Source organism: Dendronephthya gigantea, unplaced genomic scaffold (genome assembly GCF_004324835.1).
Source record: "Dendronephthya gigantea isolate DGI-Jeju-01 unplaced genomic scaffold, DenGig_1.0 000011F, whole genome shotgun sequence".
Classification (NCBI taxonomy): domain Eukaryota; kingdom Metazoa; phylum Cnidaria; class Anthozoa; order Malacalcyonacea; family Nephtheidae; genus Dendronephthya; species Dendronephthya gigantea.
Window position 1 is genome coordinate 348653 of NW_021163021.1, and position 12318 is coordinate 360970.

General features: G+C 39.5%; 1 protein-coding gene across 1 annotated transcript; it reads left to right on the top strand.

Annotated features, from left to right (window-relative positions):
• Nucleotides 1–9666: 9666 nt before the first annotated feature.
• Nucleotides 9667–11837, top strand: LOC114518633. The gene is made up of 2 exons (XM_028538640.1): nucleotides 9667–9833; nucleotides 10100–11837. Exons 1-2 carry the CDS (start codon nucleotides 9667–9669, stop codon nucleotides 11337–11339), a joined length of 1407 nt encoding a protein of 468 aa, XP_028394441.1. The 3' UTR covers nucleotides 11340–11837.
• The last annotated feature ends 481 nt before the right edge of the window (nucleotides 11838–12318 follow it).

Sequence of the window (12318 nt, forward strand, 5' to 3'; positions counted from 1 at the left end):
CATTTTTTGCAAGCGAGCATCCATGGCTCTGGTTGATTTTTGGCTAATGTCCCAGATTTCCTGGTTGACTTTCGTTACTTTTAACAATTTGCAATTTTCTGGTCGGTGAATTTTTTCCTTTCTAGAGGTGCCGTCGTTTCATTTAAACCATGAGCAAGAATGCTGTTTAGTACCGACTCGATTTTCCCTGGCAATGCAGCTCCAGTTTGTTCGTTTTCCGTAACTTCGAGTATAAGGGAATCCACGATACCCCCCTCGGTCTCTGAACTGTGACTTAGTTTTTGTTTTTTCGCGGCGGGCGGTGATAGACAGATCGTCAGTGTGACTATTGTTTTCACCATCGGAATCGCTTCTCAACAGGTCAACCTCGGCTCCAGAAAGCTCTTGGTCGTAAGCCGCTTTCAGTTCACGAACGATGGGGACCACCCCCGCAACGTCGCTGACAATAGACGTTAATTTGTCTATCTTCGCATTAATTCTGCTTTCGAAATCGTCTACTGCGGTTTGACCTTTTTCCGAAGCGTCCAACTCTGCACTGCGAGGTCGTTTCTCGCTCGCTTTTTTCCCTCGACCACTGGTCTCGATCGAGGTTTTTTCTTTTCCACTTGTACCTGGCTTCGGCATCGCCGAACCAGAAAATTCATTACTGGACGAGCACTGGTTCGAAATCACGCTGGTTTCGAGCTCGTCCATTATTTTTACAGCGGGATATTTCCTCTATCCAGAAAATATTTCGCAAATAACCCAGTCAGGAGTAATTCACAATTACCTTAAATATCTGGATTGGTATTGATTGAAGCTCGATGTGTCCGGAAAAAGCAGGTATTTGAAGAAAAATTTTGTTTGAAGCGATCAGCTAACCAAAAAGGTGTCCAGCGAAGCGTGTTAATGATCAGCGCAGCGCATGCGTGCTCTCTCATGGAATCTCTGCGGTGGTAAGACTGATAGAATAGTATTTTTCTCATAAGTGGTGTAATTTTCAGTTTAATGACGCTGGATGATTTGGCAATACTGTTAACTTTAGTATAAATCTTGTGATGCTTTGAAGCAGTGAGTCGTTCAATTCTGGCTTCTTTCCACAATTCATTTTCACTTTGCCCTCTTTGTATACAAATTGAAATACACGCATACAAATTCAAATACACACATACAAATTGAAATACACGCATACAAATTCAAATACACGCATTCAACTTTCAGCACACATATACAATTTTCAGTACACACATACAAATTTCAGTACACGGATACAAATATCAGTACATGCATGCAAATGTCAGTACACAACACATACAAATATCAGTACACACATACAAGTATCAGTGCACGCATACAAATATCAGTACACACATACAAATATCAGCCAGTCGTATATAAAACACAGGACACGCGAAACAGAATCACCTCAAATTATATTGATTAGCAGAATGTTTTGTCCTGTTTGTGGATCCGAAAGGGGAAAAAATACAAATTTTTGCCAAAACTGCGGCGTTGACTTACAGAAATCTGATTCAGATTTTGCTTTACCGTCCACTAGTCAAGATGCTAGTGGACGTCAACCATTAACGTTCGAAGATTATATGGAATTAAAGTGTGGCAAGTCGCAAACCTAGAGTCAAACCTTGTCTCAAACCAAATCATCCTCCCTTGAAAACATGAAGAAGAGGAAGAAGAATGAAGTTTGAAGCAAATTAAGAAAGAGAAGGAAGATGAAGTGAAGGTACGATTTATCTATCTATTATTATTAACATATAAGGAGGATCACACTTTGTTTGACATAATTTTCTAATGTCGTAATGAGTTGCTTATTGACACAGAAATCAAAGAATTAAATATTAAATAAATTTTGACCAAAGACCATTATTAAACAATATATAACTATTAAACGAGGCGTAACCAGTTTGTGACTATAAAAACATTTAACTTTTTTGTTGCCAGTCATTTCAGAATTCATCTCAGGGAAGCTAGGGGAAGTTCAGCCTAATGGGCCTGGAAACCCAGAATAATTTTGTATTTTTACCATTCAGCAGACCACATTTCCTGCATTCATAAAGCACATCAAGTTGTAGATATAGAACTGGAATATATTTAAACTGGACTCTGAAGACTGGAGTTGATATATTTTATTTTCTCAACTTTATTCAAAATATAAATTAAAATACTTGTTTAATGTATAAAAGAAATATATTGAAATGATATATCCAAAGTCTATAAACACTGTGTTAAATTAGGTATATAATATGGTCTAAACATGTCAATCAACTCAGGGTATCATCAATTGGTATTGGCAAATTAAATTATAGCAAAAAGCAAAACAATGAACACTAGATCAAATATTATGGTGGGCTAAAATATTGCTATAAAGTAAACAACAGGATTGAATCGACAAATCTCTACAAAAATTTTGAAACATTAATTTATAAAAGCACACATTTGCTTTAGTGAAACTCCAAATTAATCATCAAGTCTTGGTCCCCAAGTCAATGGACAGCATGGCTTTAGTCTTATTTGAAATTTGGAAAACTGGTACACAGTTACTATAGATTTCAATTCTGCTGCAATATTTTTTTATTTTTTTTCAGATAAACATTGGAATTGTTGAATTGGATGATGACAGATTGAAAATTAAGACATCATCTTTGCTTCCTGTTGATGTCAGAAAATCAGATTCTTCAGTTTTGGTTAAAAATGCAGGTGTAGAGACACAACTTGCATACAACAAGCAACTTTGTGATGAAGAACCAAGTGATTGGAAGTTATTAAGAAAAACTTGGAAGACCCTATACATTTGCAAGATGCTACATTATGAAAGTAAGTAGAAATTTGCATTAACTGCCTATTTAAAAGTGGAAGATACAGATTCACAATAGAAGAAAACAATTTATTAATAACATTTCTGAGCATGAAAATAGTCTTAGCTGAACATTAATTATTTATTACAATCAATATGTCTTAATTTGTATCACAACTATAGTTGCTAATGGTTGCTAATGATGTTGAAAATGCTAGAGAAGCAGCCATCATGAAGGATGATCAGTTTAAAGAAACACCTGTTAAGCCTCTACAAGTTGAGTCTTTTTTTGATGAGCCTCTGCATAATGAGCCTTTTCAAGTTGCATCATTGCAAATTGAACCAAGTTCAACCATTCTGTCAATGTAGATTGAGCCAAGTTCAACCATTCTATTATTGCAGATTGAGCGGAGCTCAACCATTCAGATTGAAGGTAAAAATGGAAAAAAATGTGTTCACCCTCTTTAATAAGTTTGCAGTTTATTTTGGTGTACTTTTAGTGCACAAACATTGAATTTCAGTCCATCATGGATCAGACAGATTGCATCTTTCAACTTATAAGGTGCACTTACTAATAGACTATTATCATAATTTTAATTTTTCCAGTTGAAAATGAAATTTTAGATGATTTTGAACCAGAAGCAAACATGATTGTACAACAGGAAACCCGTCCTGAAGAGGAAGTCCACGCTATAGATCTGTTAGTCCACCGCTGTACACTTTTAAAAGACATGTTATCAGCATTTTGTGATCCAAAAGTTCTAAATTCAACATTTTCTGTTAAAATTATTGATGCTCGTAGGGAAATAGAAAAAGGAGAAGGGAGAGGGGTGATCAGGGAAGTCCTTATTGAATTTTGGCATCACTTCTACCAATCATTAACAGTTCAAGCAAGTGCCAAAGTCCCAGTAATTCGTCATGACTACCAAAAAGAAGAGTGGAAAGCAGTGGCACGAATAATGTTGTGTGGATACTGCAAAGAAGGCATATTTCCTGTTGCTCTTTCTGCAGAATTCATTGATTGTTCTATTCATGGTGAAGAACGTATTTCCGACAACATGTTATTAGAGGCATTCACAAGGTATGTCTCAGAAGAAGAAGAAGTAATTAACCACTGTTTGGAGAATCGCTAAAAAATTCTTGAGAATAATGATTTGTTGGATGTTTTGGGAAGCTACAAGTGTTTTCGCGCCCCCAGCGAAGAAAATTTTGAAGATATATCCCAGCTAGCACATCAAGAGTTGATTTAAATCCCCGCTATGTTGCCAACTGTTGGACACCCATACTCCAGTCTTTAAATAATTGCAGTCCGTTTCTTTACATATCAAGCATTCTGCATTTCTATGACGAAATGAAACCAACGCCAAAAAAGTCTTAAAAATGCTAGAAGCTTCCCCACAGGCCGAGACTCAATGTGTGTCGCCTTTGATCACTTGCTACAGTATATTAAGTCGTTGGGAAGCAATATTGGTGCATTTCTTCAATTTACTACTGGCTCAGATGTAATAATTGAGGGCAGAAATTTAAAGTGAGTTTCACCAACTCAGTGGTTTGCAATGAAGACCTATTGCACACACATGTGGTCCATTAATTGAACTACATTGCACTTATATATATGCATTGTATTATAACGAGCTGGTAGAAGAGTTTTCATTTCTTCTTAGAGAAAAAACTGCTTGGACATCTGATATCGTTTAATAGTTTTATACAATCTACATTACGATTGGGTAAAGCCTTAACTTTTACTTTTAATGTGATTTTTTTTTCAGTTCTTGTTAATTGTCCTGCTTCCTATTAAACGGTCATCCAAAAACAAAGTATTCTTGATAGTTCAATAAGCTTGCTCAATTGACTTGCATGCTAGCTGTAGAGTTCAATGTAAACATAAAAAACATTCTGTTCAACCTATGGTTTATAACTTTTGAATGGAAACAGTCAGAGAAGACTTTTGTTGAGTTAACTAAAGTGAATAAATAACTTTTTTGCTCAAAGACATTTTGGGGTATAATTAATGAAAACAGTTTAGAATAGGAACTGTAGCCGCAAGCTTATAACGCATTTATAAGTTTCATCGCGAGATGTAACTCTCAAAAACTAAGCTGCTGCTGCTTAAATTAGTCGTTCATACAAGGCTAGCTTTGTGGTTCTTGTGATCCAAGGACACTAGGCACTGTATGAAAAATATTCTTGGTATAAGGAATTATTATTAGTTGACTCACTGACTGAATTTTCAACTTCTTGTAAATCACGTTTATCATGTTTTTTGTAATCCTCTGCACCAATGGTTTCAGGCAGTAGGTAAAGCTGGTTTGGGATTCCTGCTTGAGTGTGGTATCAAGATTTACGGACGTAGTGGCAATTTCAGGACTCTTTAATTTCATTAAGAGCTGTTTGAATAAAAGGGCTGAAGCAGAACCAAGCGCACTCTAAATGAAGGCTATTGCTTATGTCCAAAACCCCTCGAGCAACAAGATCTTTAAAAAAATCAATCTACCACGAGGACCATGATCTGCGCAACATTGCCCACCATGCTTTGATTTGCTGATTACTATGAGATGACCTGTACCGATGTGCTTTCAAATCTGAACAGGAATCCATTTGATTACAACGTAAAAAGCATTGCATTGATGCCATAATCCCATTTTCAGTTCTTCTATTGGTTTGAAGAATTGTTGGACAAAACTGGAATTCTTTTACGCTGTCATAGTAAAGTTTGCCCACCACACAGTGGTCATTATTTTACCTTACGATTTCCTCCAGGACGTTTTAAAGAATTGGGATTGCATAAAGAATGACCCTGATGCACTAAAGACGTATTTAGAGCACCGACCACCTCCGTCAAAAAAGATTGTACGACCAAACTTGAATGTGATTGCCAAATCCTCTGCCTCTGGTCTGACTGCTACTATGTCTATGATAAACCCATTGCTTTTAACAACAACTACAGCCAGATGCATTAGCCCGCCTTTACCTTCAACTTGCGCACAGGTGAATCCCGATTGTGGTCAGCTAAATATCGCTAACGTACCAATTGATATTTCTAATCATTTCCAGTATCTGAAGTCTCACGAATACGAGCTGATTAGGACTTTCTTTGCAGAAATTAGTTTCATTGAACCAGAGGAATTTTTCAAGAATGACATCATGAGTTATGAATCTCTGATGAAAACATTTGCATCTGTGTCGTATATATGTAACACTTTTTCTTTCTTACAAAAATCGTATATGGCTTTTTCGCTAAAGGGTAGAAAATCTGGTTTAAAAAATGCATTGCAAGAAATTGATTCTTTATGTAAAGAATTGGTAGATTTGCTCAAGTGATTCTTCGGAGCCGGAAGATGTACTCGGTCTCCTTCAAGTAACAGCAAAAAACTCTTCCATTCAATCAATTCTCGTGACCATCTGAAATCGTTGAGAAAAATAGCTTCAGCGTTATCAGCTCCCACCCATGCATACTAGTCGGATGCTGGGTTAGTAAACGTATCGAACAGCAGCTCCGAAGACCTTAATAAAAACGATTTTCCACAGTTTGTTGGGCCTACCAGCAATATGTTTCTAAATTTTCCTCTTCCATATTCTAACAACCGCTTAATTGCCATTGCATACACGACAGGATGAATTTTGTTGTTGATCAGAACCTTGTTTGCGCATTTTAGCCAGTGACCTTCGCATCCTTCTGTACAGTTTGCTTCCGAGAACTCGTGAATTATGTCCATACGTGACTGGCTTTTGCGGAGTATAATTTTGGACGCCTCTTTCATTTTCCATGTCTGCTCCAACAGCTCATCGAGAGACCCTGATGAACGAGATAGAACAAACTGTGCTAGATCTTTTTTTCCTTGCTCGTTCTGTTCGTCTGCAAAAGCCAAGAGTGATGTTTGATCTTTAATTTTATGCTTCGTAATAAATTCGGAGACATCAATGTTTGTTAGTTTCTTGATTTTCGCCACACTGTGATATTTCTCACAATGTTTGTCAGTTTGAGATGTGGAGCTGGTGCCTGATAATTGAGAACGCTTTCGATGATAAGCTTGCTGACAACTGCTTATAATCGGGGAGCCAATTTCATCCAGGTTGGGATGGTTATTGCTGTGAAAGACATCTTCGTCGAATTTCCGTATGTATTTGTACGCGGAATAGTAGCCTTCGTGGTCTGAGAAATGCACCACAATTCCGTGATTCGTTTCAAGGGCTTTTTTGCAGCCCAACCACCTCTTTGGAGCCGAAACCTTTAAAGCCATGTGATAATGAAAGCCGTGCTGTTGGTGCCTCTCAATGCAACATGCCCAGTGTTGTGGCGATGATTTGCTTTGTGGGGATGTAAAGGCTTCAACTACAGCATCAGCAAACGATTCTCTAGTAGGAAATTTTTGAAGATCGGCTTGGCTATATGTTATTAAATAGCAACACCGTGGTTCTCTGCTATAAATTTCGTCTATTGGTACCGCCATTTTGCATAACCGTTAAGTTGCAATATGAAAAATTCAAATTTCCCGCTGAAAGTTAATAATTAACCTTGATGTAAACAGACTTTAGAAATTATATTTCCGCTACTTAAATCTTTTTAGCTTAAACTCTACCGATGAATAATGATATGTGGTGGCTATTGATAGCTTTATAGAAAAAAATTATTGAATGTAGATCGCCTTTTGCAGCCAAGGGGGCATAGACAATCATGTGCAAAAATTATGAGACTTTACGTATTTTAAACACATTTTTTTCATTTTGACAACTATTTTGTCACGTCTTTCGTTAAACTATTGACTATTCCCCCCTCCCCCCATTGACAATGTTGAGAGTGATATTTTCGGCAAATCAAATGGCTTGGTGTCATAGAAACAACATTGTTTTGGGGGGAGAGGGGGGTAGATTCTAGGTGTCATGACCGTGTCTCAATAATTTTTGCACATGATTGTAGGTGCATTGATGCCCACTTGTTTCCAGACAAGGTATACATTGACTGACACCAGGATTTATAGTCATCGGAAGCTTGAAGACTGGAAACATTGTCTGATCCAAAAAATTTCAAATTATATTTCGAGATATTCGACTTCAATTTAACAATGCATTGTCTTTATTTTTCCACTCCTTTTAACTAAAATACAGTGAAATTAACTTGAAAGATAACAAAATAACTATTACATAACGATCTGGCCTTCCTTGTCCTCATTGCCGCTGACCTGTGATAACTTCACGTCTTTTTGTTTCACTCCTACAATGGCGGAGCAAGAAAAATTTTCAGCGAGGGAAGAAATGAATAATCCAGACCCATCCACCCGTGAAAACACCATCGAAGGTAGGAATGCGGATCCAAAGAACCTCGCTCAGGCTATAGTGGCCGATCGAGAGTTCATAACTTCGATTTCGGCAGCAATTCTTGAGAATATTGCTCCGCAGTTGGCTAGACACACAGGCAACATCGTTAGTGCCACTTCGGTTGGGTTTTCTGCTCAATCAGATAAAGATAAACCCGTTGTATCTTATGATCAATCGGGTATGGCTCAAACAGCAAACTCCGTTGTATCAGTTGATCAAACGGATGCCATAAATACAACAAATCCTGTTACGTCCGATGACCAGACAGGTCGTATGAGCAAAAAACGGCACCCAGAGACGGTAATTGACGTAGAATCTTATACACCAGGGTCTAAGCGTGCCCGTTCCGATTCTGCTACAGAAGGTGATATTTTATCATCTAATTCGTGTTGGGAAGCCAGTGAGGAGCTTGCTGCTTTCCTTACAACAACAACTAGCAAACCACTTAGCAAATTTGACCAAAGAACCCTGGTCAAGGCATTCCCACGACCGGATGTTAGCGCCATGTATACACCTTCAATGGATGAATACCTCAAATCATTTGTCCAGGGAATCACGATCCCAGACAAACCACTCAGAGAAATGCAGGACCATATCTTAGATGTTTTTGGTCCGTTATCTACAATCTATGAGAATCTCTTGGAGATGGCTGAGTCATGTAATAAGGACGGAGTCATTGAACTGAATAAGGAAAGTGTCCAGGGCTTCCTCACCTGTATTAAACATGCAATGCTACTGACAGGTGATGCTTCCGCTCGAATTTCGGTGAGTCGAAGAGAGCTCGTCTTAAAAAAGATCAATCCTTTAATGGCCTCCTTAGCTCAGGAGAGCTTTCAGGATACTCAATGCCAACTGTTTGGCCCAAGTTTTGAGCAGCGTCTGAAGACCCGTTCGGAAACAGCCGAGACTATTGGGAAAGCATCTCGAGCCGGAAAGCCTCTTTTTCGTGGGGGGGCCTCCAAGGGGTTCACAAGACCTCGAGGAGGCCGCCAGTGGAGCCAGTACTCTACATTCCACCCAAAGGGAATACACAGTCAAACAGAGGCAGTGCATTCAGAGGTCGAGGACTGGGCCCACGATTCCAGAGCCCAAGATTCCAGACCCCCCGTTCCGGAACCAGCCCTTCAAATCCGGTCAGTGACGAACCAACGTCCAATCAATTTACCCCAAGGTATGTTTTCAGATTTTGTTCAAACGCATGTAATACAAAATATTCCTCAAACAGGGCGATTAATCCACTTTATACCAATGTGGTCAAGGATCACACAGGATCCTTGGATTTTACAAACGGTTCAGGGCCACCACATAGAATTTATGAATTTCCCAATGCAACAGGTTGTACCAAAAATGCCACAATTATCCCTAATACAGGAGAGGGTGTTGGATCAAGAAGTACAGGAACTGTTAACAAAAGAAGCAGTTCACCCAGTGGTAAATCAGTCTCTAGCAAACGAGGGGTTCATAAGCTCTCTGTTTGTAGTTTCCAAAAAGGATGGGGGGAATCGTCCAGTTATAAATTTAAAACAATTAAACCAACACCTTATTTACGAACACTTCAAATGGAAGGTATACATATGTTAAGAGATCTTTTAAAACGAGACGACTATCTTATAAAAATCGATCTCAAGGATGCGTACCTTACAGTCCCAATCTGCAAGGCCCACCAAAAATTTCTAAGGTTCCTTTGGAAGGGAACTTTGCTGGAATTTGCATGCCTCCCTTTCGGTCTAGCCACAGCCCCACGGGTCTTCACAAAATTGATGAAACCCGTAGTCGCGGCCCTCAGACAGAGGGGTATTCGTCTAGTGATATACTTGGACGACATTTTGATCATGGCAGAATCGACAGCCCTAGCATTACACCAGGCAGCTTCAGCTCTGAATCTTCTAGAGGTTTGGGGTTTGTAGTAAACTACAAGAAGTCCCAACTGGTTCCCGGCCAGCTAATAGAATTTTTAGGTTTTTTAATCGACTCCACCAAACTTACCCTTCAACTACCAAGGGAGAAACTTCGAAAGATTCGAAAGAAGTGTCAAACTCTTTTAAGTGGAACAGAGATTTCAGTTCGAGAGTTATCAAAATTCCTGGGCCTACTAACCTCCTCTATTCAGGCAATATTCCCAGCCCCTCTCCACTACAAGCACCTCCAGAGGCTGAAGAACACCACAATGAGCTCGACACAATCTTACGAGGCCATTGTAACACTAGATACAACAGCCAGAGAGGAGGTGGTGTGGTGGAGAGATCACCTCCAGGCATGGAATGGCAAAGCGCTATTCCAACAGCCGGTAGATCTAGTAATCGAGACAGATGCATCTCGAAAAGGTTGGGGAGCATACTGCGAGGGGGTAAGCACAGGGGGCCCCTGGTGCTCGGAAGAGAAGAGACTTCATATCAACTGTCTCGAACTTCTTGCCGGCTCGTTTGCGATAAAAACCTTCACCAAAGACAAAGTATGTGCACATGTAAGGCTAATGATGGACAATGCAGCAGCAGTTGCTTATGTAAACAAGATGGGGGGTACTCATTCTCAAACTTTGGCCAATTTAGCAATTGCTCTTTGGGAGTGGTGCCTCGAAAATCAACTGACAGTATCAGCACAACACCTCCCTGGTATATTGAATACACGAGCAGACAGGGAATCGCGAATTATAACCGATTCCAGCGACTGGAAACTGAATCCCTCACTGTTTCAGGCAGTCCTAAGAATCTGGGGCCCACTAGAAATAGATCTTTTTGCGTCTCGGCTGACATATCAACTTCCTCAGTTTGTCAGCTGGAAACCAGACCCACTAGCCATCCAGACGGATGCCTTCTCAATGAATTGGGGGAAGATTCGGGGCTATGCCTTCCCACCATTTGCCCTAATCGGTCGATGTTTGAGACAAGCTCTATCACAGAAAGTCGTCCAGTTAGTTCTAATAGCTCCAGTTTGGCCAACACAACCTTGGTACCCCTTAGCTCTTCAGATGTGTACGGACCTTCCCCTGTTGTTTCCAATGTCGACCGATCTCTTGGAGAAAGACCACCAATCTCACCCACTAACCAACCTCCAGTTGGCTGGTTGGAGACTGTCAGCCGATGTTTCGAAACAGCTGACATTTCAGAGGAAACTAGAGAACTGTTGTTGGCAGCATGGAGAAGAAATACCACCAGTGCTTATGCCTCAGCCTGGAATAAGTGGGTTAGCTGGTGTGCTCAACGGAAAATCAATCCCATTTCAGTATCTATAAGTATGATCTTAGAGTTTTTCAAAGATCAGTTTAAAGAGGGGAAAGCTTATAGGACTATCAATGTCTATAGATCAGCTTTGTCGGCAGTTTTACCGGAAATTGACTCCAGCAAGGTTGGGGCTCATCCTTTAGTATCTCAATTGTTAAAAGGCATCTTTCATTTAAGACCTCCTCAACCAAAGTATTCCCATACTTGGAAAGTTTCTCAAGTTCTAGGCTACATTAAATCCTTGGGGAGTAATGAAAAATTGAGTCTTAAGTTCTTGTCCTTTAAGTTGGTAACTTTACTCGCTCTTACGGCCCCAGATCGATCTTCAGACTTGGTTAAGAAGGACTTACGGTTTCGTACATTTCATCCCGAAGGGGTATCTTTTACGTTACCTGGCTTATCAAAGACATCAAAACCAGGCGATTCGTTAAAATCGAGCTTTCATGCAAAATTTGATGGGGATAAGGTCTTATGCCCAGTTGATTGCTTAAAATGTTATGAAAATTGTACTAGAGGCTTTAGATCTAACGATATTGATCAACCTAACAAGTTGTTTTTGTCATACATTCTTCCTCAGAAACCGGTCACTTCACCGACCTTAGCTAGATGGATTAAAAATATGTTGGAGTTAGCGGGCATAAATACTGATATTTTTTCTGCCCATTCAATTCGGGGAGCTTCTACTTCTGAAGCATTGAGTCAGGGAGTCTCCGTTTCTGAAATCCTAGAGATGGCAGATTGGTCCCAAGAAAGCACTTTCTCAAAGTTCTAGTATAGGGCACACTTTAACGCTTCTCCTGGTAATGCAATTTTATCAGCGTATAGGCCCTAATAAAAAATTTAGCTTTGAACATGCATTGTTAAATTGAAGTCGAATATCTCGAAATATAATTTTAGATTATGCAAGTCTGTGTAGCAGATGCAGTATAATATTAATTATATGAGAGATATGAGACGAGATTTAATGCATTCCCGCCTCTTCTCCCTGCC

Bases quoted from the DNA above. Each gene is read 5' to 3' on its own strand.
- LOC114518633 (XM_028538640.1), top strand. From the start codon at position 9,667: ATGGAAGGTATACATATGTTAAGAGATCTTTTAAAACGAGACGACTAT. The intron at 9,834-10,099 runs TCTAGCCACAGC...ACTTACCCTTCA, and splicing joins TTTGCATGCCTCCCTTTCGG to ACTACCAAGGGAGAAACTTC.